General features: G+C 38.3%; 2 protein-coding genes across 2 annotated transcripts in view; one reads left to right on the forward strand and one right to left on the reverse strand.

Moving 5' to 3' along the window:
- Positions 1–26,517, forward strand: part of acsf2 (acyl-CoA synthetase family member 2) — a 37,944-nt gene that overhangs the window by 3,590 nt on the left and 7,837 nt on the right. The window contains exons 2-10 of the mRNA XM_044337422.1: positions 1,727–1,922; positions 4,554–4,682; positions 5,995–6,048; positions 6,140–6,258; positions 7,268–7,430; positions 8,116–8,211; positions 8,688–8,839; positions 14,252–14,343; positions 14,528–14,604. Of these exons, the coding sequence (XP_044193357.1) occupies positions 1,727–1,922; positions 4,554–4,682; positions 5,995–6,048; positions 6,140–6,258; positions 7,268–7,430; positions 8,116–8,211; positions 8,688–8,839; positions 14,252–14,343; positions 14,528–14,604 (1,078 nt within the window). The remainder of the gene's footprint in view (positions 1–1,726; positions 1,923–4,553; positions 4,683–5,994; positions 6,049–6,139; positions 6,259–7,267; positions 7,431–8,115; positions 8,212–8,687; positions 8,840–14,251; positions 14,344–14,527; positions 14,605–26,517) is intronic.
- chad (chondroadherin) lies at positions 14,907–26,512 on the reverse strand. The gene is made up of 4 exons (XM_044337423.1): positions 23,078–26,512; positions 19,951–20,114; positions 19,067–19,224; positions 14,907–17,934 (listed from the first exon to the last, which is right to left on the reverse strand). Exons 1-3 carry the CDS (start codon positions 23,861–23,863, stop codon positions 19,083–19,085), a joined length of 1,092 nt encoding a protein of 363 aa, XP_044193358.1. The 5' UTR covers positions 23,864–26,512; the 3' UTR covers positions 14,907–17,934; positions 19,067–19,082.

A 26,517-nucleotide genomic window follows, 5' to 3' on the forward strand; every position in this document is an offset into this window, starting at 1 on the left:
CTTAATGTTACTGATGCAATAAAAATAAAGGATTTTTTAGCATTATAAAGATACAGTTTTAGGTTGTATCTCTGTTACACCATTATTTGCAGTACAAAAACAAGTGTCCCTGGTCATTTTTTATGTCTGAGAGGTTACATAACAGCCAAACCAGTTTGAATCCATAACTGAACCTTTATCATTTCCTTTATCACTTAGGCTATCAGTTCAACAAATGATTAGGTCACATTGCACTTCATTACAGCCGCTCCTCCTCCTGATAATTGTCTTTAGAAGAGGTTTAAAGGAATTCAATGAGGTTGCAACCTCATCAACAGGAGTTTGAGGGCCCTGATAGCAAATAAATAATCTCTTTGTTTTAAGTCTAGATTGGGGTAAAGATGAAAGAATAAGTAAAAATTTTCTTCAAGTCAGAGAACAATGTTTTTTCTGAAAAAATATAAAGTTTATAAAAACAATTCTGTGTACTTCATTAACATGATAATCAAAAGTAAAACTTAATTACATTTTTGGCAATAAGCTTAAAGGTGCAATATACGACATTCAGCCCCACTAGATGTGGTACTGTAACACCAGCATTGCAGACCGAAATAAAATATGTGTGTTGTTTACTCAATAAAGTTGGGGGGGAAAAAAAGCGATCCCTGAACCAAGAGCTCACGAAACTCAATTCTGTTACTGCATTGCCTATTCCTTACCTGAAATGTTTTCAGAAACATATTTTAGTGTACTGGTTAGCTGTAATATGAGACAGTTTGTGACATGGCAGCCATGTTGAAATTGGACATAGAGGACAAAGGAGGGACTAACATTTACACACGATGGAACCAACTATCAGTTAGCGATAACAACATACACAGAGGGAGTGTGACTTAATTCTCTGTTGTTTGCTGTTATCTAGTGGGGCTGGTATATTGCACCTTTAATGGAAGGGTGGTATCAGGTTATCGGATTAATCATTAACATCTATTTATGCTAATGTAATGATGCCAACAAGACTGTTTCTGACGTTTGATCATGCAGTTGCAGGAAGATACAATCTAGGGCAGCGCCTAATGATTATTTTTATTGTTGATTGAGCTGCTGATTTTACTTATTTATTTTTTTGATTAATCAATTTGTTTTTAGACCACAAAATATCAGAAAATAGTTTTAAAAATGTCTGAGTCAGCATTTTTAAATCTCTTGTTTTGTCCAAAACCAAAAGACAATGAAATTACCATCAGAGAAGACATATATTTTTCACATTTAAGAAGCTGAAACCAGTGAATTTGGCATTTTTTAAATAAAAAATGACGAATGATTGATGGATTATCAACATTGTTGCTACTTTATTTTCTGTTGATTAATTAACTAATTGTCTCAGCTCCACATCCAGCTTTTAAGTGTCCATTTTTCAAAAATGTCAGATTGTTGACTTGATGCGTAAAGTGGGGTGTCATCAGCATAGTAGTGAAAAGAAATGTCATGACTGTGTATTATTTGGCCAAGTGGAAGCATGTTGATTAAAAAATTGAAGGGGATCTGATATAGAGCCTTGGGGTATTCCACAATTCAATTAAAATATTACTATACTGTAGTTCTTCCTTATTCAAACCTGTCATACATTTACATTTATTCAGAATTATGCTTAACTAGCTTACAAATAGTTATATCTCTATATGACCTGTGCCTATGGCTAAGCTGCCATTATCTGAAACCTCTTCTAACTCCTGTTTCCCTGCAGTGGCATTCATGTGGACAATCCGCCCATCATCCCAACTCTAACTACCAGCTATGCCCACGGCACCTCTTCCTCAACTTTGCTCCACACCACAGTAGGAGAGACCCTGCTGAAGACTGTTGAGCGATGGCCTGACCGAGAGGCCATGGCTTTTCTACACGACGGAGTCCGCAAGACGTTTGCACAGTTTCAGCAAGATGTGAGTCCTTTCCTCAAAAGCAGATGTGTCCAGTTAATGTGCCTAACCCTCAGTGATAAAGACCAAAAAGACCACAACATAGCATTTTAAGTAAGAAGTACGTGTTAACGTAAATGAAATCTCCTTTGAGATCTGGGTTCTTTCTGTACAAGACATCCAGTTAACATTGGTTGATGTTAGATGCCGAAAAACCTAAAAGCAACCTACAAATTGTGGCCATGTTTACATGTTTTACACAAAAGCCAAAAACCTCGACTTAGCTCTCAATAATATAATATTGAAGTCTTGGTATTGTCATCTTCTGGCTGTCTACTGAGCAACTTGTTAATTGAATTATGGCCATTAATCTAGAGCATATATTGCATGTTTTGGTGTGGCTCTGGGGATGGCAGTTTCAGCCTGCTCGGTTATTCTTTTGTCTAGACTGAACTATCTTAACAACTATCAGATAGACCGCCATGAAACTTGACTCAGATATTCACTTCCTGCTCAGGATAAACTGTAATAACTTTGGTTGTCCAGTACTTTGGTTTATGACTATCAGCCTCAGCTGCATGTCGTGTGTAGTGGTAATTAGCCAATGCTAGCATTCTTCATGTTAGCATGATCAGCTGTGCTTACTGTAATTACAGTCTCACAGAGTGGTTGGTGTGGCTGTTGACTATTAGTCTTGTTGTGTAAAAAGGTACAGTCTTCAAATATCTCCTCATTTGGTGAGTTCAATGCTGTGCTTTATGAATATATTTATCAAAACTTTCAGCAAAATCTAAATCCTGGTTTTGGAAATGAGAACATCTCCAGGCTGCATACAACTTTATGACCTATATAAACTCCAAACCTATAAAATGTCAACACTGGAGTCCAAAAATGCCTGTAGAAAGACAAAAGCCAAATTACTTTTTACATTCTATGGTTTATATGATAGTGATCTAAAAATAAACCTTAAATCTCACTTAACTAACTAGCTGCAACTCTGTTTTCCCCTTTATCTATGAAAACAAATTGCTGTCCTGCTCTCCTGCTTTGCTTTCAGTATGATCAAAAGCTTTTGCACTGGGTTTCACCTCTCAGGCAACATAGAGATTGGCCTATATCATTGTTTGTAGTTGTTGGGGCCATATGCAACCTGAGAGGAAGCCTGAAGGCACTACTCATGGCTAACCCTTTCATAACATTTCATTTATGTGCAAGCAGGGACACGAAACCACGAAACCAAAATGAGAAACTTATGACAAGACCATCATGTGAAGTTGTTTTTGTGTCTTAAACTGCAGGAATCGCAGAAGCATATTCATGACTGTTAAATGAAGAGTGCAAAGAGTGATCAGTGCTTTGTGAATCAGTTTGATTAGTGTTTAGAGTTTAATGTGCAACTCGTAGACAGCCGGATAATCTCATGGCTTTGGATGGAAAATGCATCACGTTGTCACGCTTGTAGGTTTTCAGAGAAAAAAATCCAACAGTCTCCTGCATGTTCAGACCGTGAACTTTCACCTATAAACCCAAAGAAATGTGGAACACAGCGTGGAGATTTCACAAACTCAAAGTGATAGATTGGTGTTGTTGACCCCACTCAAGGCCAAACAATGTTCAGATATCAGGTGTCATATAAAACATCTCATTACCTGAGTATATGATATTATAATTTGTATAATTCTTGCTTTGCTAAACATAAGGTATACATGTTCTGTTTCTCCTTCTTACTTTGTATTTACTGAAGATTTAATTTGTCTTTTTGTTGTTATTATTATTCCTGCACAGTGTGGTGCTATCTCTACTCTACGTGGAGGCATGATTAGTTGTCCCTCGTTACTGATTAATGGTTTATTGGTATCGGTGATTTTCTTTATATATTGCCGAACATCATAACTGTTTTAAGAAAATAACCATGCTATTGGCGAGATTTTATTCTGTATTTTTGTAATCATGAGCTTTGTTTGGAACAAAACATTTTCTTTGTAAAAACATATATTTGTTTCAATATCTCTAAACTCACTTAACTCTGTCCATGTTGAGTTGTTAGACTTTGCCCTTATGAGGCAATTATATGATTAAAATGATTCACTGTAATTCAGAGCAGTTATAAAACCAGGTGTTTTATTACAGATATTTTTGATTAAAGGTGATTTTTCTGAAAATGTTCTTTAGCATAATTTGGTTTTAAAATAGGAAAACACGTGATGTTGATGTTCTGCAAACTGGAATGAAATGTTTGTGCTGTTTTTAAGAAAAATATTCCAACAGTAAATGGAAAGTATTCAGAATTGTTACCAATCTGAACAAGTTTCTTGTGTACTGGTTGAGCTCCATGAGATGACTCATCTCATTTTCATGTGACAAGTCATCACATGTCAAAAACTTTTCTGTATTGTGCCAACAAAATGCCCAAGCAAAACAAACACACAAGAACATTGCTTTAAAGAATGCAGTAAGAATGATTTATGAACTTGGTGTACTCCTGGGTGACAAGTTTCTCTCCTTACAATAACAGAAGATAACCTATTAAGAATACCTAGACCTTGGTTTACTATTAATTATGTATTTGAAATATCCGTTTGTGTACTGTCGTGATCTCCTGCAGCTCCTGTCAACACACAAGTTTAACCTGTTTGTGCGTCGATGTGTCTGCAGGTGGATCAGGCTGCAGCCGGGCTGCTGGCACTTGGACTGCAGAGAGGAGACCGGCTCGGCATGTGGGGACCCAACTCTTATGAATGGATCCTGATGCAGTTTGCAACAGCCAAAGCTGGCATTATATTGGTGAGTCAAGGCTGCAGTAGAGTGTATGCACATCCTAATATTTAATCAGGTGTTAGCAAAAAGGTGAAACATGTTGTAGAGAAAGACACTTGCACTTTGGATAGTACTGATGCTATTAGAAAGATTTATTTAGTACAGCTATGACGTTTCAACATGACACCATTTGTTACTCAGCAAGTGACCCAGAAGGCTCATATATAGTTCTTCACCTGACTCAACTCAGATGTGAGTCCCAGATTAAGGCCCCACCATCAGCTATGTCACCATATAATTAATCCAGAAAATATTTACAATATTTACAATATACAAAGTTTGAAATCCAAATCAGTTAAAGTAAAAGTCTGGTGATATTCTGTATTTTTCTTGTTGTCAAAAAATTCCCATAAAAAGACCAAAACCAACAATAAATTCATTCTACTAACAAGGGGATGAAAATTAAGTCAAACTAAACTTTACTGACTCTAACTACCTGTATCATTAGCTATAGCAATTTAAATAGTCCAGAACTAAAATGTTTAGAATAAAAACAATGGAGGAGTTCACTAAGAAATATTGATGACTCCTTTCAAGAAGTTGCTAGATTTTTTTGAAAAAAGTCACTAAAAGGGTCTTAAAAGTCACCAAATGTGGTGAGAAAGTTGCTAAGTTTACAACACTCATAACACCGTCCTGCTGCCAGAAATACTCACTAGAGCACCAAATGTGTATTAATCTGCAGCTGAAAATAGTCCCCAACAAATGAGCTTTTTACTCCTGTTTGAGTAAAACTACAGTGCCCAGCTGTTTTAGGAAATTATTGAACCTTTTTTGAAAATGAAAATGCTTATTTGCAAGCTATTTTTAAACTTTTACATTGAGAGACGGACTAACACATTGTTGGAATGTGCTGACAATAAGAAATATATAGAATATCATTAGTCTTATTCTTTAATATAAATCAACTGACAACATAATAAATCTGTCTTGTTAAGAAAATATCACTCAAAAAGATTTGGAGACGGTTCGTTATGGGACAAAGGGGATTTTTGTTGTATGTTGTTGCTTTTTGGGTCTTTTTCTTACAAGTTTCTGAGAAAAAACTTCATTAAAATATTCAAGAAGAAAGAAAAGAATTGAAAGAGTAATGAAATTAATTAAATAACAATCAATCACCAATCAAATAGCTACGCAAAATGGAGGACGAATAAGTGTACAGGTCATAACGTTGCATCATATCTCATTTGTGCTTCGTATATTGTCTTTGCTTCGACTCTGGTCCAGTTTTAAGTCAACCTTTATATAAGTAACTCTTTATAATTTCACCACCCAACAGGTGTCTGTGAACCCAGCATACCAGCTGCAGGAGGTGGAGTTTGCACTGCAGAAGGTGGGTGATTTAACATATCGATTTGCTGCTGTGACATATAGAGACTGTATCATATTAGGAAAAGGTGAATCCTCTGTCTCTCTCGCCACAGGTTGGGTGTACAGCTATAGTGTGCCCTTCGCAGTTTAAGACTCAGAAGTACTGTGACATGCTGAGAAAGATATGTCCAGAGATCGAGTCATCCACCCCAGGAAACATCAGGAGTGCCAGGTACAGTCACAAGGTGTTCACCTGTCATTGGTCTTAACTTTCCAGTAATTTGCATGTTTAAGTGATGGAGGATTGGAGGTATTCAGATCCTTTACTTAATTAAAAGTACCAGTACAATAAGTGGGAATATATCCAAAACAGTAATTCTCAAAATAAATCATAGAGGTCATGAGATGATTAACGAGAGAGTTTTTGGACTTTTTCTCTAATCTTTGATTTTTGGTGAAATATTTGATCATTTGAACATTTATTGAAATGAAAGCATGTGAGAAGTTTAGAGGGAAAAATCACTATTTGGTGGAGCTGTTAACAACTCATAGACATGTGAAATGTGACCCCGACTACACACTGCTTTTTGTAAGACGTCAAAAGCCAAAAAGGTTGGAAACCACTGGTTTCATCTTTAACAATGTGTTGTATTTTAAAAGCTTGTTATATTATCAATTGTGTCAAATATTCATCTGAAAAGTAACTAAAGATGTCAAATAAATGTAGTGGAGTAGAAAGTACAATATTTCCCTCTGAAATGTAGTAGAGTGGAAGTAAAAAGTAGCATCAAATGGAAATACTCAAGTAAAGTACAAGTACCTCAAAACTATAACAGCCAAGGTGGTCTGCTATTGGTGACCGAAAAAGTTTACCAACATTATACTCCAGTGATCTTGGCGATTCCATTGAAATGAATTTGTTTCACTACAAAATTCAGTTTTTTTAAATGCTGGGGTGACTGTGCCTTTAATTTTTTTTTTTTTTTGTGGTCTGTGAAAAATTTCTTTGAGGGTGGATGATGTCTCTGGGGCGATTTGACCTCCAGCTACAGCATGTTATTTATATGCATTTCTTTCAGTTAAGATAAACAGAATATGTTGATTGAGGAAACAAACCATGCTGGTTTAACATAGAGAGACAGAGTCAAAGCTGTCAGATGTTACATAACTTGGGGTGTGAAAGGTTATCGTTATAAAACATGATCTACATTTGTGTTTGTTTGCTCCCCCCCCCCCCCCAGACTCCCAGATCTCCGCTCTGTGATCGTTCTGGACAGCCGTCAGCCAGGAATGCACCATTTTGAAGACCTGATGCAGGCGGGCAGCAGCCAGTACATGCAGCAGCTTCAGGATCTGCAAAAGAAGCTCTCATTTGATGACCCCATAAACATCCAGTTCACTTCGGTAATTGTTGCATAATTCCTGATAACCTTAAGGAACCTGAAAAGCCCTAAGGAAAGTATGTTTCAGCAAATGTAATTTGAGTCCCATGATTTGAGTGCTGAGGTGTGGCAGGTTTTGCTCCTTTCTGGCTGAATGTCTAAGTTTTTCCCAAGCCTTGAGGAAGTCTGCACAGTGGATTATAGCTCCCTGAACCTTATTAGACTGAACAGGCAACCTCATGACCCTTAATTAGGAAAAAAAAGGCCTGTACTTAAAAGTTGTGCTGATCATTGTTCCATGACTGAAATGTTCACTTCTCTTTTTACATTTGTCACACTTTGTCACATTTCGGACATATTAATAAAGTAAGTAAATGAGCATTTTTCCTATGTTATAAAGTATTCTACTACTTCATTGTATACTGTATACAGTATAGGTACAAAATGGAAGACATCACAGTCACAGAAATAAGAGAAATAAAAGAAATAAAGGTTTGGTTTAGTGGGGCAAGATGATACCATCTTACCTGACAGCTCTAATTCAAAAAGTCCTTTACGTTTAATTCTCTTTTTAATCTGTATTCACAAAGGAAGAATAAAATGTTTACTGTATAAGATCACTGACTGTCTGTTGGCTTCATCGTGTTTAGAGAGCAATAATTATGTATTTCTAAATACACTAAGTTATTCCTAATATCTGTCACCAGGGCACAACTGGGGCTCCAAAGGGCGCCACATTATCTCATCACAACATCGTCAACGATGCCTACTTTGTTGGCCAACGAGTGGGATACACCTGGAGGGTGAGTTTGACTCAAAATGTTTCATTAACCTCTTCTGACCTGTGAGTGTCTTTTTAGGCCCCAAAATTCTTCATTCAGAGAGTTGATGAGTGGAATAGGGATAGGAGTCCTAAATTTAATATATAGTATATCCATGAAATTGCAGAATTGTCTTAGTAGCCAAAGCTAAAATATAGTTTATTCCTGTGCTATAGGGCTCCATTGTTGTCCAAAATACCGGAAATACTCTGCAGAGCACCAAATGTGCATTAATCCACGTCTGGGAATAGTCCCTGACAGTAACATTTGCAAAAAATTACAGTGTCTAAATGTATTTTAAAAAAATTAAACTATATATTTTTGAGCCATTTTCCATACCCACCATTCTCTCAAAAGAGAGGGAAAATCAGTTGCACAGTTTTCATTTAGTAAGTGATTCCTCGGGTGCATTTGACAATTTGTTTTACCCTTTTTGTCTCCTGATTTTGTCCCTTTAGCCTCACACTCGTGTCTGTCTTCCTGTGCCTTTGTACCACTGCTTCGGCTCTGTGGGTGGTGGGTTGTGCATGGCCGTGCATGGCCTCTCCCTGGTCTTTCCCTCTCCTGGGTATGATGGAAAAGCCAACTTGGCAGCTATGGAGAGTGAAAGGTAACATCAGAAGTCATTAGCCAGTTCCATAAATTTGTTATTAAACTAAGAGTAAAATAAATATGATCAAAGACTTGAAAATGTGCTAAGACCATCGCTCGCCAAAGACGCCGGCATCCTCGGCCGACATTACCGTCTTTCAGAGGCTGTGGTGAGCTCAGTTTCATGCCACAGTGAAGATTGGTATCATATGAAACTAGAAGAGCTACGGCATCCATTGGTACCAACTGTGTCATGCTAGCTTGTCGGGAAGGGGGCTAAATAACGCTGCAAAGTTAGGCTAAATTTTGGCGAGGGAAAATTTTGGCATGGCCATTTTCAAAGGGGTCCCTTGACCTCTGACCTCAAAATATCTGAATATAAATGGGTTCTGTGGTTACCCACAAGTCTCCCCTTTACAGACATGCCCACTTTATGCTAATCCCATGCAGTGGGAAATGGTGTATTTGAATATTTCTGCACACTGGGGCCCCTAGACAATTGTGGAATTGCATAAATTTGGTCTGACTGGAAAGCTGAGGCTCTTGTGGATTCAATGAGCCCATTGTATTCATGTGTGATGATGTTAGTCCCCACAGTAGCCATTTCATTGTAGTGAGACTGTTTTCTGAGACTTGACCGCACTGTATAAAATGATTTTGACCTCCAGGATAATCACAACCTCATGAAACTTTACAACCACAAACAAGAGACTGAGGGCATTCAGAGGATGTATATTGATGTATATTGACAATAAGGGGATTTCTGAGCAATTTCAAGAACAGAAGTCCAATCAGCAAAAAATGCAATTCTTAAAGAAATCTCCAAATATCAATCTTGGTGTCTTAATGTGGTATTTTGGAGGGATTTTTGACCATTCTATCAATTCTTGAGTGGTCAAAAATGGTTACATTTTGTACTATATCTGTGTAACAATGGTGTAACAACGCAAAAATTGCTGCAACAATGTTCAAAGCTCAGGCTCCCAGCTTTCAGATGATGTGTATCACTTCTATGTGGCATATCCTGTTGACTTGCTTTCAAAAAAAGGGACAAAAGGTGGAGGGGAGTGGAAGAGGTTAATCCTGCACTAGGCAAATGGTCATGAGCTTTAATACACTGTAACAAAGGATTAAATGAGCCTTGAATATAATCACCAATTATGCTGGTGCAGCATTGTACTGTAATACGTAGTTTAGAAAGGGACGCTTTGTGATTTAGGCTTATTTCAAATGAAATACTGATAATTAAATCCAAAGGAATTCAGTCTTTAAGCTTGGTCTGACTGCACAGAGGTTGAAGGTATGGAAACCGGTTTTCACACATCTCATGATTGAGATTGAGGTTACTTTTACTTAATTAAAAGTAACAAAGTCCATATTATAAAAATATTAAAAGTCCAATATTTATAATGTTACTTAAAGTGATTGTAATCAATATTTTTCATGATAACAATGTATGAGCTGTGTGTATGTCAGTGTGTAATGTGTTGGTTCTGGCTCATAGTGATGAATTTACAGAGAATCATCAGCGACTCTGCAGCTCCCCTCAGCTTTACGGAGCTTTAGAGTGAGTTTCAGCTCATTGTTTAGCTGTCCGGCTGCAACTCTCAGCGCTGTCACAGTGTCATTTTTGGTGTAAAAGGTCTAAAAAATACTGTACACTACCTGCTCAGCACCAAACGGCAAACAGACACAGTTAGCTGTAGACTAGCTGGTGAATATAGTGGATCATTTAGCAGCTGAAGAGCCAGATATTTCCCTCAGGAGTTGTTAGAGAGCAAAAACAGATGGACAGATTCACCAGGTGGACAGAAATACGACTCCAAATGGATGATAATGTTGCTCCATAACTGCTGGATATGGAAATAAGCAACTGTTTGCTAGAGATAGATTTCACAAAGAGAGTATTTGTCTATTAAGAGTTTATTCTTGAATCACACAGCCGGATTCAATACCTTTACTTAGACCAAGAACAAATTATTTAGTATAACAGTCATCTTTATAGTGCAAGCCACAACCATGATAAATATAATGATAATATTGAGTCACCTTCAGATTTGTCATTCAATTAATACAAAGGTCTTTCTTTGTCCAATTCTTTATCGGTGGCTCTCCCTGTGGGCTGAGGGTGTTCTTTCCTGTTTCCTGAGAACAACAAATTGGACACTTTCCCAAGGAACAGATGACATACACATCACATGCACAACAAGTGAATCATGAAAAATCCATCACCTTAAAATATGATGATATGTCAGTGTTGTGGTTACAGCCTGTTTCTGCTGAAAACAAGTGGACAAAAAAAATCAGTTGATGCAGATTTAAGTAGCAGCACTGACATATTAGCAACACTGTGCACTTTAAGTATCAGAGTTGAAGAAATTTAGTCACAAGAGGACATGAGTAACTAGTGTGTGTAGTTCCAGTTAGAGTCAAGGGTCAAATTGCTGTATGCTGTTCCAGTGCAGTGTCTGGTAAACATTAGTGTTGGATACTCTTACATGGACATGTCCCGAGTGGAATCAGATATGGCAGACAAAGAGGAGGAATACAACATCTGCATTTCTCTACTAAATCTTATGAAAGTAGAAAACACTTCCAGTGGTTAAATGCTCGCCAACAATCAATCACCAGCTTTTAATATTTTGTTTCTTTACAAATAATATAAAGTCCTCAAGAGAATATTCATATTGCTATTGGATCTTCAGCCTTTCATTGAAGTTAAATGAGACTCTTATTTATGGCAGTCCCACTTCTAAGATGTTTTTACAGTTTTACCTGCTGCAGAATTGAAGTGAAGAAAAAGTTTCATTCTGAGAAAGAGAAATGTAGAAAAATCGCATGCTTCCGTTTGTTTTAATGAACTTACCTTCTGTCGCAGTGTAAGCAGTCAGTAGTTTTATATCTTCATGTATTCTTAATTAAAATGTGTTGTATTCTCAATTTTAAGTAATATTCTAAGACGTATTGCCAGTCTATAAGAACAGGGATATTTTAAGTAGTAAAAAACATACAAAACAGTATAAATGGTATAAAATAAGTGGTCAAATTTGTGGATTTTTGTGTGGATGAGGATAAAAACATGTAAACTGCCACCTTTAGTTGTAATGTATTCAAAAAATACCACAAACCTTTTTTTAAAAATAAAAGTTTTCCATTGTTTTTAAAATCATAAATAATGGGTTTTTTTTTAAATTTCTATACAAAATAAACCACAGCATTAATAACAGTCATTATAAACAAGGATTTTCATAAATCTGGAACAACCCATTAGTCCGAATAGGGGAAAAAAACTAATCTGTGGGAATCATGGGTGGATAAGAATATTGGAAAAGTTAGTGATTTGTATAGACAGAACATTTTTCAGTCCTTTAAGAGCTTACAGATGATTTTGGCTCAGTGGACAAGAGAGAGTTTTGGAGGTATCTACAAATAAGGAGCTGCATAAATAATAATGGTATTATTATACACCAGTTAAACTTTAAAGAATGAGACTTGTAGATGACAATTATTGTTGGTAGTGTAAAAATTAAACAGATACTTTTCTTCATTTAATGTGGGAATATTCTTTAGTTTCTCCTTTTTGTAAACAAATAATGAAAAGTATTGGCGAGTGGTTGCAGAGGCCATTGCCAGAATCCCCCCCGGTGTGCTTAGCAGGAGACCGGTCTCTGGGTATATCTAAAGTAAATTTTGGCTTGCATTGACGGGTTTTATTACTGCTTCAAGGATTGCTCTCCACCATTGGAAGAGCCAGACAAAACCAGATCTGGCTGGTTAAAATTAATGACAGACATTGCCTCTTTTGAATCTCTAATTGCAAGGACTAATAATTACCAAGGAAAGTTTTATGAAGTTTGGTCTAATTTTTGGTTGTCAAGTCAAATTTATTCATAAAGTACATTTAAAGACAACCCATGATGACCAAAGTGCTGCACAGACCAGAGCAAGTAGCTAAAATCACAAATACGAGACACACCGACATAAAAAACAAGGCACACAGACAACACAGAGGCACAAACCAAAAATCAGCCACATCATGAGGATTCAAACACTAGCGAATCAAAGTAAGTTTGAGTCTAGACTTAGAAGAGTCGATGGAGGAGGCAGATCTGAGCTGTTCCACAGTCTAAGGGCTGCAACTGCAAAAGCGTGGTTACCCCTGAGCTTAAGGTTAGATCGCGGAGCAGCCAGGAGTCCCAAATCAGCCGACCTGAGGGACCTGGAGGTAGAATAAGGGGTTAGAAGGTCTGCGATACAGGAGGGAGCCAGCCCATTAAGGGAGAGAGGACAAGATAGGGGTAATATGGTCCCTCTCCCGGGTACCTGTCAGGAGCCTGGCTGCGGTGTTCTGGACCAGTTGCAGGCGGGACAGGGATGACTGACTAATCCCAGTGTACAGGGAGTGGCAGTAGTCCGAGCGGGAGGGTATAAAGGTGTGGATGCATTTCTCGTGGATATGATGTATATAAAAGGAAGTAACCTCACAGGAAGTAAATATTCCTACAATTTGTTTTTTTTGTTGTTTTTTAAAGGAAAATGTGCTACCTCACGTATTGATACATGGCCCCTTATTTTTTATTTTTCATTTGTCTCCACAGTTTACTGTTTGTTTTGTTTTCTTCTGTTTGTTGTGTTACTTATTTTTCATTGATTTACTTCAGCAGCTGCATCATTATGTTTGTATATATTGAAAAAGTTAATAAAAACTTTTATTACAAAGACAAAACAAACCACAAAAAAATAATCAGGTTTTGTTTTCTTGACAGTTTTCTCCTTGTTACGAGGTATCAGCTGCTGCTTTTTGCGGTTATAAGGACTGTTTCCTTTTTTTGTCAGAAAAGAACTTGCTTTTCGTGAATGAAACTCACCCACAAACAGAGCCGAACAGGTCGCCTCATGTGGACATTTTAAGGGTGTTGATTATGTGAATGATCAAATCTCACAAACAAGCGAGTTACAACAAGTTTGTGCAGTTAAGAGAGTTTGTTGAATCTGACTTGGAACACTTAAACCTCACAGTTTTAGGGTAAGAAAACAAAAATGTTCTTGCATGAGGCCCAGTGTTTAGACTGTCTCCTAAGCAGCAGCACAATGAAGACTCTATCTAGAATAAGTTGTACTCACCTAACCCTACATCTCTTATCTCTTTCTTGTAAAACAAACAGAAGACACTATGTTATCTTGGCTGTGGAAAGTACAGACATAGCAAAGAGATAGTGTGTGTACATACCATAACAGTTTAGATCAGGTGCAGGACGACAAATGACATGAAGGAAAAAAGCAGTGTAGCTTTTTGGATTGTACGTTTCAACCTCACCAAGTCTTCATCAGGCCTAAATACAGATACACACACACAAAAAAATTTTTTTTGCAGGTTTATTATTGCCGTTTATCAGATGCACTCTGTTCATTTGTCCCCTTTTCCTCACAGGTGCACCTTCATCTACGGTACCCCCACCATGTACGTTGATATGATCAGCCAGCCGGATTTTGATAAATATGACTTGTCGTCAGTGGAGGCAGGTGAGAAAAGGCTGAAATGCTGCTTCTGTGAGACATAACAGCTGAATGCTGAATAATTATTTGATTACTTAAAATTAAAGCCTTTGGTTTCTGCTGTTTTTTATGTCTATGTTTATATTTCCCTCCTGTAGAATAGAGTTTATTCCATATGTCCAATGCTCTTTTGTTTGTTTTTGTGCTGTAGGCATCATGGCGGGTTCCCCTTGTCCTCCAGAGCTTGTGAAGAAGGTTGTTTCTGTAATGGGCATCAAGGGAATAACAGTGAGTGGATCTTACCAATATAACTTCAATATTAGTGTTTTTAAATTTATACAATCAAAATAGAAATAATCTAATTTATCCCACCAAACAACTGTGGCTTTGCATTATAACAAGATGCAATTCAGTTTTGAAACACTAGGGGGAGGCAAATCTTTAGAATAACATCCATTAGATTTAGCAACACCAGACTATAAACCCTGTTTTTGAATTTGGATTAATTTTTATAAGATCTCAGACTTTTAAGGCAGATATCCAAAGACATTTGACATTTTGTAATAAAAAGTCAAAAGACAAAAAGAAGGCTTAGTTTAGTAAAAGGTTTATTGGATGTGAGCAGTTACCACTTCCAAAAGTCCAGGAAATGTAAAAATATTGAATAAACATAAGATATGCTTAAAGTCTACACTCGTCAGTAACCCTCATATTTGTTTTATATTTGTGCAATAAACTTTTTCCTTCTGTTTAAATCATGTTTTTAAATGAATTTTAAAATGTTAAGTGTGATATGAAGAATTTGCATGACAGTAAAGACAGTTTCTTTGTATAAATCATCTTTTTAGGTTTAAAGTCCTGAATTCTCATGTGTGTTCTTTCTTAGCTGTGTTAAAAAATGAACTAAATGCAGTTTTATAGGTCTACTGTGTGGGATGATGAAATACTTTAATAAATGGAAAACGTATTAAGCTATGAAATGTGGGTAAGCTATTAACTTTACCCACATTTTCAAGTCTTTACTGTCTTTTAAATTTCTTGGAGAAATAGGTCTTCAGTCACTCTATCCTTTCTGTAACTATCTCGGGTGTTTTCTCAGTCGATGAGGGGGTAAAACTGACATCATAAAGCAGAAAAGAGGGTACACAAGAGCGTTGATGCCTGCCTGAGCGACATTTGTAGGATGCTTAACAGTTAGCTTATAGTTTGAAGGAGTATCTTTATCTTGTTTGGAGCCATATCTGGTCTGATGATCAATTCTTTATACAGGTAACCAACAAAATAAAGGAGCATCACCTGTTTTAGAAACTTCACCTCCAGTATCTTAAAACTACACCAATAATTGTTTTTATTTATATTAACAGTGGATCAAATTGTTACATGTAATGTTAAAGGTATTGCTCGTAGTGACAAACCCAACTCTAAGAAGCCTTTTAGCCTCTTTTAGCTTATTGTTTCTGGCCTGTAAACTCCAATTTCATCAACCTCGTTTCTAGCAGCAGCACGCCCCTGTTTGCAATAACTGTACACTCTGCCGAGCTCCAACACACAGACAAAACTAGCCGGTGAACGTAGTAGAGCATTTAGCAGCTAAGAGTTAATCTAGACCAAAACAGAGCTAAAATAAGAGTGAATATTGGACTTCAAATGAATGCTAATGTTGCTCTGTGTCTTCTGGATGACGAAATAGGCGACTATTTGATAAGGTGATGATATGTCAATGTTGTGCTTTTTCCACTGCCCCCTTGTGGCCAAAAAGATAATAATATTTAAAATAATGTAGCTTTAAAGTTACAATATACAAGTTCTGGAAACTTGATACAAGAGTAGTTTTAGGCTAGAAGTGTGTTCACGTATTGATTGACAGCTGTGAACTCCCACCCCTGGCTTGGCTTTGGCAGTCTCTGATTGGTTAGAAGGTTGAGGTTCGCTTTAAAGTGGAAATAGACAACTTTTTTGCTTTAACTTATCATTTATGAAGTGAATGTTGATTGCACAGTGTAATGGCTATAGAATAATGACACCATTGGCGTTTAGATTGGTTTCCTAGAAGCCTCGCTGTCTCTATGCAATTCTGTCTGCCACCGGGTACGAGCGCCCGGGAAAATTAAGGCTCAATTTACGGCACAAAGGAGGTGTGTCAACCATTGCGCAACCAAAAGAGGAAGAGGATAGCACTTTTGTTTTCCCCTGTAGCTATTGATAGCTATATCTCAATAATTTGTTTGATGGCCAACCTCTTTCTATTGTCTTATTGCTATATGATAAATGTGGAATATTGCACAGGCAAATCTGATGACACACTTCTTATCTGCATACGTTATGTATACTAAGTATACTACCTGAATAAACTTGTCTTTTGATTTCTAGAGGGCCTTCTTCCAGTTAGCTATGGTAGCTAACAGGAAGGAAGCCCTCTAGAAATCAGCTAGCACCCCTACAACCACAGAACACTGGATCAGTATCCAGTCAGGCTGATCTACTTGTTCATATGAAAATCAACAGACAGAAAATATGTTATCACCATCTCTATTGTGCAGTTTATTTCATTTTGTCAAAACATAAACATGCTACCAACCCAGTTCGCTTTTCTCAACACATACTAAAGAATTCTGCTTTCATGTCTCCATTATAGATGACATGAACAAACAAACTCACACTTTTTCTCCTAATGTTTTCTTCTAATGTTACTCCCTGCTCCACCCTGACACCAACCCCTGCTGTAGTAACTTGTTTGTGTGAAGCAATAACGCTACTCAAACTATGTTATTACTATGCGATGCACATCATTACAATAGCTTTTGCCTGTTTCCAAATTCAATATAAAATTGTGCAATTGTACAATTGTTCAGTTCTTCAGTGAACATGCTTCTTTCATCTCTTTTATTGGCATTGATCATTTCTTCACAGAGCTATGCTCTGAGGAAAATGATCTGGTTGTCTTTGCAACAGCAGCACAAACAATAATGCCACTTGGAAACGCCAGTGGGGGAAAGTTGAAAAGTCGTCTGTTTCCACTTTAAAAATTGAGAAGGGGAATATTCTGTACTGCTGCCAGACTGTTCAGTGAGCCTGAGTCACAGAAGCCTTTGACAATATGCTTTGGAGAACATTTCAACAAAAAAATATAAGAAATTACTGCACCTTTTAAGTTTATCTGGTTTATGTTTACATTATTTTCAGGCTAATTGAGACACTGAAACTTATAAGGAGAATACAATCTTCACTAAAGAACATCAACTTTTTTTGTATTCACTGTTCTCGGGAGGAAAAGGCAACACATTTTTCCTCTATAATCTCTGTGGCTGTTGTTTATTGAAATGCATCCTTTATTTTGATGTTTACCTGAATGTGGTACACTTCCACTTCATACTTAATTCTTCATCTTTGATATGAATGAAGGAAAATGAAATGAAAACATGTCTGAGGTCCATAAAGCTCTTCATGTGTTTGCGTGTGAGAGAGACAGACAAAGAGTGAGCATGTGTATGTACAGTATGAAAGTGTTTGACAACATCTGGCAGATGAATAGATGGACAGTCTCGAAGTAGAATGAGTGAGCATTGCTTTCTTTGCACATGTAGCCGGTCACCTGGACAGGCTCCTCCTCAGCGTCTCCTGCGGAAAAGACACACAATCAGCAGCCAAATCAAACAGTCTGCCCTCCAACCAGAGACCCCATGACCTGGACTTGGTGTACTGGACCCCAGGGCCAACATGGAAAAGTTCACACAGGGACAGAGTGGAGAACAGAGAGTTCTGCGGTCAGGAAAAGAGAAGGGAAAAACAAAATCATGCAAAGCCAACTCTGGGCTACTCCAAAACCACCTTAAACCTCGTGGTAACGTCTGAATCCAGTGACACACTGTGCAGGAGTCCAGCTGAAAACTGTACACCAGACCATCACAGGAGGGGTGTGATTTTAGACGTGAATAGAGGCTGGAGTGACGAACAAAACTATACCTAAAGTATTTGCAAAGGTTGTGATCAGTGAGGGTGTCACTTTAAAAAACAGAACTACTATTTAACTTTATTTAAAGGTCAAGTGTCTCCATGGATGTATTTGGAATTGCAAAAAACAGAACAAAACAAAACAAAAAGATAAAAGTGCATTTAAAAAAGAATATGAATGATTTATGAGCACCATTTAAAGCCCCTTTGTTAAGGATTTTAAAATTTCCATCTCTGTGACTCCTTGTGGTACTGTCAAAAAAGACAGTATAGTACACCACTAACCAACCCCACAACTTTAGGCACTTTAAAGGGGATGTATCACTCACATTTCCAGAAATGTATTTATAATCTGGGGTTTTACTGGAATATCTTTGCATGATTTACAGTTAAAAAAAAAACTCCTTATTTTTCTTATTCTGGGCTTTTATGTAGCCCCTCAGCCCCCCCCCCCCCCCTTCCACCCCCCCATCCCATCCCGGTGAACCCACCTTGTTCTGATTAGCCTGCTGATGTCGGCACGGTAGAAAAAGACGCTGCAAATGAAGCGTTCAGAGCGGGCTGAAGCCCTGGCTTTTGACTTGCAAGTATCGTTTTTACATAACTTCACCTCATGTTTTGGAACTTTTTACCATGTTTAACATCTGACATCATAGCAGTAACAGAAAACCACTAAAAACATAACATGTTCCCTTTAAGATAATTTAACTTTCTGATCAGGAGTTATATTATATGATTTTCTTTGATTTACAAAAATATGATTCCTCTTTTCTCATCACGTCATCGGCTTGTACTGTACCTGTTCAGCTGTGTGTTCAATGGCGTGTGCCCTTTTTGGCTCTCTTCTGCTTGATTCTGCAGCTACTGAAGGCGGTGCTGTCTCTGACTTGCTTGCCTTTCTGCGGAGGTGGAGAAGCACACACTGCATCTGGACGATTGCGGCTCGCGTCCATCCACCTGAAGGGTAGAAACCAAAAGATGAGGAGTATTTGTGAGGGCTTAGAGGGTTGGACAACTTATATAAAGAAAGAGAAGGGCTGCTTATGTGAGCATTAAGATACAGAGCTTTTTAGGTGATATTATGTCAGTGTCTCTTTATTTGTAGCCAGTGTCTCTTTATTTCTAGTGGTGAGGCTTTAGGGTCAATTCGTCACTTGACCAGTCCACTATTAGATGGATTGGTCCAACATTTGGTACAAACATCGAAGGTCCCTAATGAAGATTAAGCCTAATGTCTTTGGTGTTCACCCCGACTTTTCATCTAGTGCCACCAGCAGGTTGACATCTTTGGTTGAAAGTCAGGTCTTGACTACTATTGGATGTATTGTAGTCATGTTTGAGCTCCCCCTCAGCATGAATTGTAAAAATTTCAATGATCATCTAACTTTTTGTCTAGCACCATGTCAAAATTTTAATTTGTCTGGTACTTTGGTTAAATCCAGATACCTACAAAACTGTCACTCACATTAGACTCAGCTGTACTTTGTGTTTAGTGCCAATTAGCAAGTATTAGCATGCTAATACCGTACACTCAGACAGTGAACATGGTAAACATAATACCATGTTAAAATCATTGTTGTGGGCATGTTAGTATGCTGATGTAAGCATTAAGTGGCAAAGTATCACCTAAAAGAGCCACTAGGTTGTATAGTTTTGTCTCAGTGTTTCAGGTGAGTCTCTTACTTGCGTAGTGGAACCAGCTGGCATGTGCAGGTCCATGGGTTGTTGGAGAGGGTGACGTTGGTCATGGTACCAAACTCAAGGCTTCTGGGAAGGGACTTTAGCTTGTTGTTGTCCAGGTGTAGTGACTTGATTGCTGTCACACCAGTAAATGCACCATCAGAGAACTAGAAAGATAGAGAGAAATTCAGAGAAGTTATTTTTCATTTTTATGTCACAGTATTGAGGGATCCCTGTTAGGATAGATTTAAATGAGCTCCCTTGAAAATATTCTTTCTTTCATTCAGAAAGAGCAAAACATTTTGAGTCTAGACTTGCTCTTTGTCTCGCATTTAGCATTTTTAATTCCTCTTCTTGAATGTTATAAAGAAGAATGTTTTTAAGGGAGTATCTTGCACTGTTGTGAGTCTTTGAGAAACAGTAAGTATCTACAATTGTTTGGACTCTGGAGCACCTGTATTGGATTAAATCTTTGTCATAATAATTGAATAATTGAATTGAATTGAATAATTGAAAGGCTCCCAAAAATCAAACAAACAAACAAAACTCAATTTAAAATGAAAGAGAAAAATAAATTGAAACCAAAAAATGACCTTAAAGGAAAAAACTTGTGAGTTGTTTTGGCCTTGGATTCTAGGGAGATTTTGTTCAGTTAATATGACACAAATTCATGAAAGATGTGTGTGTGTTTAGCACACTGGAAAATTTTAATTCACTAATAGATACAAACATCAGGAAACTATTGGTGAGCTAAGCTTGTACACAGTGTGCATACAGTGTTGTTCAAAACATGGCGCACATGTCATGCTGACCCATCACCACCACCCATCCTCGTGTTTGTCAGAAGGCAGACAGATGCAGAGTGGGGTAATCTCGCCAGTCTTGCTCTGGCATGAAAGACTCCTCTCATCCTTCCTTCTGCACTGGCTCTTGTGTAAACATTGACAGTCGCGGGGCTCCTTTTTTCCACTTGTGCTTCATATGCATCTGCGAGGGTGCTAAAAGCTTCAGAGAGGTGCTAGATGAACCGATCTGTGTTGTGTCAAGTTTAGTCTCCTCCTGGAGGAAGAAGAGGGTGGATGAGAGAGGAGCTAGACTTTGAAGGGTTGTTTTATGTGAGTCTGGCTGTTTTAAAAGTGCCCTTTGGAAATTTCCACTGTAGAGCGACGAGTAGCTGAGGGTATGGTATTTTGAAGCAATGGAAGATGGATGACTTCCAGCATGGTCGGGGTGTTTTCGCTCACTGTCGTCTCCCTCTTTGGGCCGCTCCTTTGCCAGGAAGGCTCGCAAAGGGCCCAATTGTCCATTCAACTGGGGCGATGGCAAGCTAAAAATATTCCTCTTCATGGACTGTGGAACACCCTGCCTCTATTTACCTGTCTCCTAACCCCTCCTGACCTGTTTACAAGACCCTCCTAGCGAAAGTAGAAAACACACCTCGCTGAAAATAACACTTGTGTAATAATTAGACCCAGACATGCTTGGCCAAGGTCCAGCAAACAAAAACACTCTAAAAATATCTGCATTTGGCTGGAAAATGGCTCAGTCTCTCCGGCCATGTGTGCCGTCTCCTGCTGCTTCCACCTGGCTCTCGCACAGTCCCAGCGTGAGAAGGTTGTTATTTTACAGTTTTCCCCTTCGGGATGCCTCCATGCTGTGGCACAGGTACACTCAAATGTCGGCTTAACCTCAAGTATGAAGCAAATGTGCTCTCAGGAATGTCTGAAAAGCACTGTAGCATGGTATAGCATAGAGTTTATACTGTATACATTCATTACATAGCTGTGGTAGAGCTGGATGGAAGATGGACGTCTTACAGTCAAACATATCTGAGCATCATTCTGGAGGTTCATCTGATCAGATACCATGTGGCAGGTTGATGTTTAGGATGATGAAGGATGAGAGCAGGACGAATATTTGTCATTGAAGTACTCAAACACTGTGTAATGATGCTTTTGACGATCTCAGATTACACTTTAAATTCAGGAGTGACCAGCACAAACATACAGTGTTAAACCACCAGCGATGAAGCAAGATATTTAGAGCTGCAATGATTAGTTGATTAATTGATTAGTTCCCAACTATCGAATTAATCAGCAACTGTTTTAATAATCGATTATTTGGTTTGAGTTTTTTAGAAAAAAAATTACAAATTCTTTGATTCCAGCTTTTCAAATATGAATATTCTCTGGTTTCTTTAGTCTTTTATGATAGTAAACTAAATAATCTTTGAGTTTTGGACTGTTGTGGACAAAACAAGACATTTAAGGGTTTTCTTTTTTTCATTTTTTTGGTTTTATTTACCCAGTTTTTGAGATATCTGTCTCTAGATGTCTGCCTCCACCCCAACACAACGGAGTAAAATGTAATTTGAAAAGTTCTTTCCAGAAATAAAGCCCCCATTATTTAAGATAATCCACAAAAAAACACTATTTCTGCCAAAGAAATAGTCCCTCCACCTATCTTTTCAGTGCATTCACCTTCATTTTATTGGGTGGAGGCAGAAATCTTCAAGACAGGTTCCAGCACATGTGCATCCTGAAGCTTTACCCAAAACACATTCCATTGAGATGGAAAAATACATCATCACTGAGCCAGATGCGGAGGAAGCAGAATCATACAAACCAACTGCTGCATTAGGAAGATTCAGTTACGCAACTTATGTAAATGTTGGTTGGTTATGTTACTATTATGGTAGTCAGGACTTATGATAGAACTAGTGTAGATGCATCCATTAACACCAGACATGTATGTTGTGCACAAGATTAGAAAAATGCCTGTAGGCAGTCTGTGAGGGGTGTTGGCTGTTGGCAAGTCAGTACATGTAAATATGCTGATGAAATATAGTCTAGATGCCAGACCAAAACAAATAAACAAATATTAAGACAGACATAAAAAAGACCTTTTCATAAGATTAACACATTATTTTGTTCTTGATTGAACTATTTTATCAAAAACCGAGGATTAAAATCTTTGGTATAGGAATTATAAATTACATAATCCTAACATATCTCTATAATTCTTAGCTGAAAACCAATATTTTTAGCTTTGACTGTCTACATTTTAGGCATTAGATATTATAATCATGCTAATTCTGTGTAGTAAATACCAGGTGAAACCACTGACTCACCCTCTCCAGACCCATGTTGTCCAGGTGTAGTTTCTCCATGTAGCGCCCAAAGCTCTGGAAGGCGTTGTCTGGGATGGTCTTCATGGGGTTCCTCCCCAGCGTGAGTTCCTCCACCACACGCAGTTTGCTCAATGCCGCGCTGGGATAGGTGGTCATCTTGTTCCTATCCAGGTGAAGTATAGCGAGGTTCTCCACATCGTCCAGACAGCCCGGCTGCAAGGTTGACAGTTCGTTCCCACTTATGTGCAGCCAGCGCAAGTCTTTGGCACCTGTGAAGGTTCCCGCCCGCAGCTCACGGAGGTTGTTGTCATTCAGCTGTAGAATAAAAAGGTTGATCATGGGTGAGAAGATGCCCTTAGCCAATTCGCTGATCTGGTTCCCATCTAGGTAGAGGTAAGTGAGCTCGGTCAGGTCATCGAAGGCGCCTGGCTTGATGCTGCTGATCTCGTTGTTGGACAGGTAGAGGTAGATGAGCTTCTTCAGCCCCTTGAAGGCTTGGGATCCGATCTCTCGGAGTTGGCAGTGCTGCATGTGTAGAGAGATGAGTCCCTTGCTATCGCTGAAGGCCCCGGTGGGTATGCTGCCCAAGTTGTTCCTCTGCAGGTTCAGCAAACGGGTGGCCTCCGACACCCGTGGGATCTTCTTCAGCCCGACATTGTCGCAGATGACGTGCTGAAGGTCGCCGTGGCAGTGGCACAAGCTGGGGCACTGGCTCGGGGCGCCCTGCACTGCAGGACCCAGGACCAGGAGACAGGTCCCCAGCAACAACCAGCTCACACAACGCATCCTGACAGACTCCTAAATGTCCACCGACTTTGATAGAGTGTCTTCCAGTCTTTTAGCAGAACAAGAAGATGTAAAAAAAAAATCCTCTGAGAGAAGCTCTGACGAGAAGTGTAAAGAGGAAAGGCAAAAGGTTGAACTGAAGTGTGTTTGTGTGTGTGTGTTGAGAGAGAAACAGACAGAGAGAAGGAGTGTAAAGGTGACTGAGCAAAGGTGGGCAGTGCAGAGAGACATTCACTTTGAGAGGAGGATGGCCAGTCAACAGAACACACATGACTATTTATAACATTTACTTGAGGAAAAAAACTAGGAGGGCTTGCCAGAGTGTTAGAGCGAGAGGTTTGCAAGAGGAAGTCAAGTGTCTATGAGAATTTAACCCTAAATGAGCAGGAAGACGACGCTCAGTCTAGGCTAGTGGCTTCATTTTTGCAGGAGTTGCATAAACGCTCAGACAAATCATAAAAAAGACACATGCTCATGCATCCGTTTTTTTTGTTTGTGTTTCTTTATCATTTTTACATCAGAGTAACCTTCAGGTATATGTTTAACAATGTGGCGTGAGGTCAAGTTCGATCTGTGCACGCTGCCAGACGTCTCTATTGTTTTTCAGTCTGCGGTGGCAGGAAAAGGAGCCACTCCTGTGCAGCTGTTTTATAACCGATAATAGTCTCCAGATGGCTGGCAGGAGGAGAGATGCTGTTTCAAGTCAAAACAATTGCAAAAAGATACTTCATCATGCCAGGAATGAACGTTTGAGATGCCACTTTACATTCCTGTATGCATTCTTTCAGTCTTTTTCCTCAGAAAATGAGCATGGGCGTTATGTAATGTAGTGGTCATTTGCAGTCAAACATGTGAGTTGTTACTGTGATTGTGTCTGTCAGCTTTCCACTGCTAGAGATGGAGAAGCTTATGAGTCTCTTGTGAAGTTATTTTTCAAAGTCTGCTGCTGCTGTGAAAAAAAAAAACTGGTCTTATCCATGAAAAGTTACCAGTCAGATCTGAGAACACACTTTGTTTTTGGTGTTCTTGATACCTACTTGAGTATTAAAATAAAACATAGAAAAAAATGAAGCAGAAGTCTTGTTGCCTGGCTATGGTCTGTGGATAGTTTGGCTAAGATTGATGGACCCACCCAGGATAAATGGAATCTAGAGTTTACTTAACAGATCTAACATTTTATTGGGAATATCGTCTCCTCCCTGATTTTCCAGGTAACCTCCGCTAAAATGCTGTGCAGGTATTATTTGTCCAACAGACATGAACCTTTCTGCCTTTGAGTGTATTTACACCTGTGAGCAGTGAATTTTATGTCACCGATCTGACTCCTTCCTCTTCGAATATTTTCTTTTTCTTCTTTCATCATGAGTTTATCTCATCTCTTGTTGTAAAGTCTGAATCAGCAAAGTAACTCTATCAGTTATCAGATAAATGTAATGGAGTAAAAAGTAGGAAATGTAGAAAGTCTCCAAAAACAGAAACACTGATGAACATCAGTTGAATTAATGTATTGGGTTTACAGCTGAAACAATTAATTTATATACAGAAAAGGTATTGGCTACTACTTTCATAATGGATTAACCATTTGAGAATGTAAATTCCAGCTTTTGCAGTATGATGGTTTTCTGCTTTTTTCTGATTTTATATCGATGTAAACTGAGTATCTTTATATTGCCATTGACATTTTAACACATCACTTTGGGAACTTTCATTTAACTGGCAAACCCACTGGTTGTACTCTGTGTATCTGACCTTCAGGTGTGTGTGTGTATGTGTGTGTATGTCTAAGCACAATATATGAATGTATATGTTAGTTTAAGTGGAGCTCCTGTTGGGTGAACAGAAAGTTGTTTTTTGCAAAAAAAGAGAAAATTTCTTTTCTTTATTTAAGTTGTTGTTAAGTATCCTGGTATTGATTATAAATTATTAACTTAATAATTAACTTTGCAAGTAAGCACAATTTGTTGGATTGTTGGATTGTGAGTTGTAATTTAAGATGGGGAAAGTCTGTCAGTGGTGTGGCTTTCGTCCAGCAGTGTGGTTTCACTTCTGTACATGCTGTCTTTACTTCTTTCCTCTATTATTTTTACCCAATTTGTTTAATTTTTTCCTGCTTCTCCCAGTGACAAATGGTGAATTTTGCTGTTAAGGAATGTTACTCAGTGTATATTTTTCAGTTTTGAATGAGAAATAACTTCAGAAAGGAAACCTTTATTAGTTCAGGAAATTATGTTATTTCTGTCACCCATCCAAATACTTTCAGGTTCACCTCACCCCAACAGAGAAAGAGAAAGATTTTCTTAAGGCTCAATCTCTGATTGTTTGACTGTCATGTTTCACCTTCTCTTGGCTCACAGATCATCTGAAAAGCCCCCACAGTACAGTGAGCTAAGATCTTTTTGTTTAATGAACACCCTAAAAATATTTCAGACAATGCAAAAAAGAAGAGAAAAGAAAAGAAAATAGGTTCTGATAAAAAAGAATGATAGACGTAAGAGATCTCTGCGTCAGGTGTGCCAGTTGTCAGAGGGGCACCACATACCTCACTGAGCTCCTAGGCTTGCACTTGTTTGCTCCTGTGAAGTTATGAAAACCTCTGCTAGACTATCAAGAAAAGATGACACCATTGTGACATGTGGTTTGTGTTTGTGATTGAC

This window comes from Thunnus albacares, chromosome 20, assembly GCF_914725855.1.
Source record: "Thunnus albacares chromosome 20, fThuAlb1.1, whole genome shotgun sequence".
Classification (NCBI taxonomy): Eukaryota; Metazoa; Chordata; class Actinopteri; order Scombriformes; family Scombridae; genus Thunnus; species Thunnus albacares.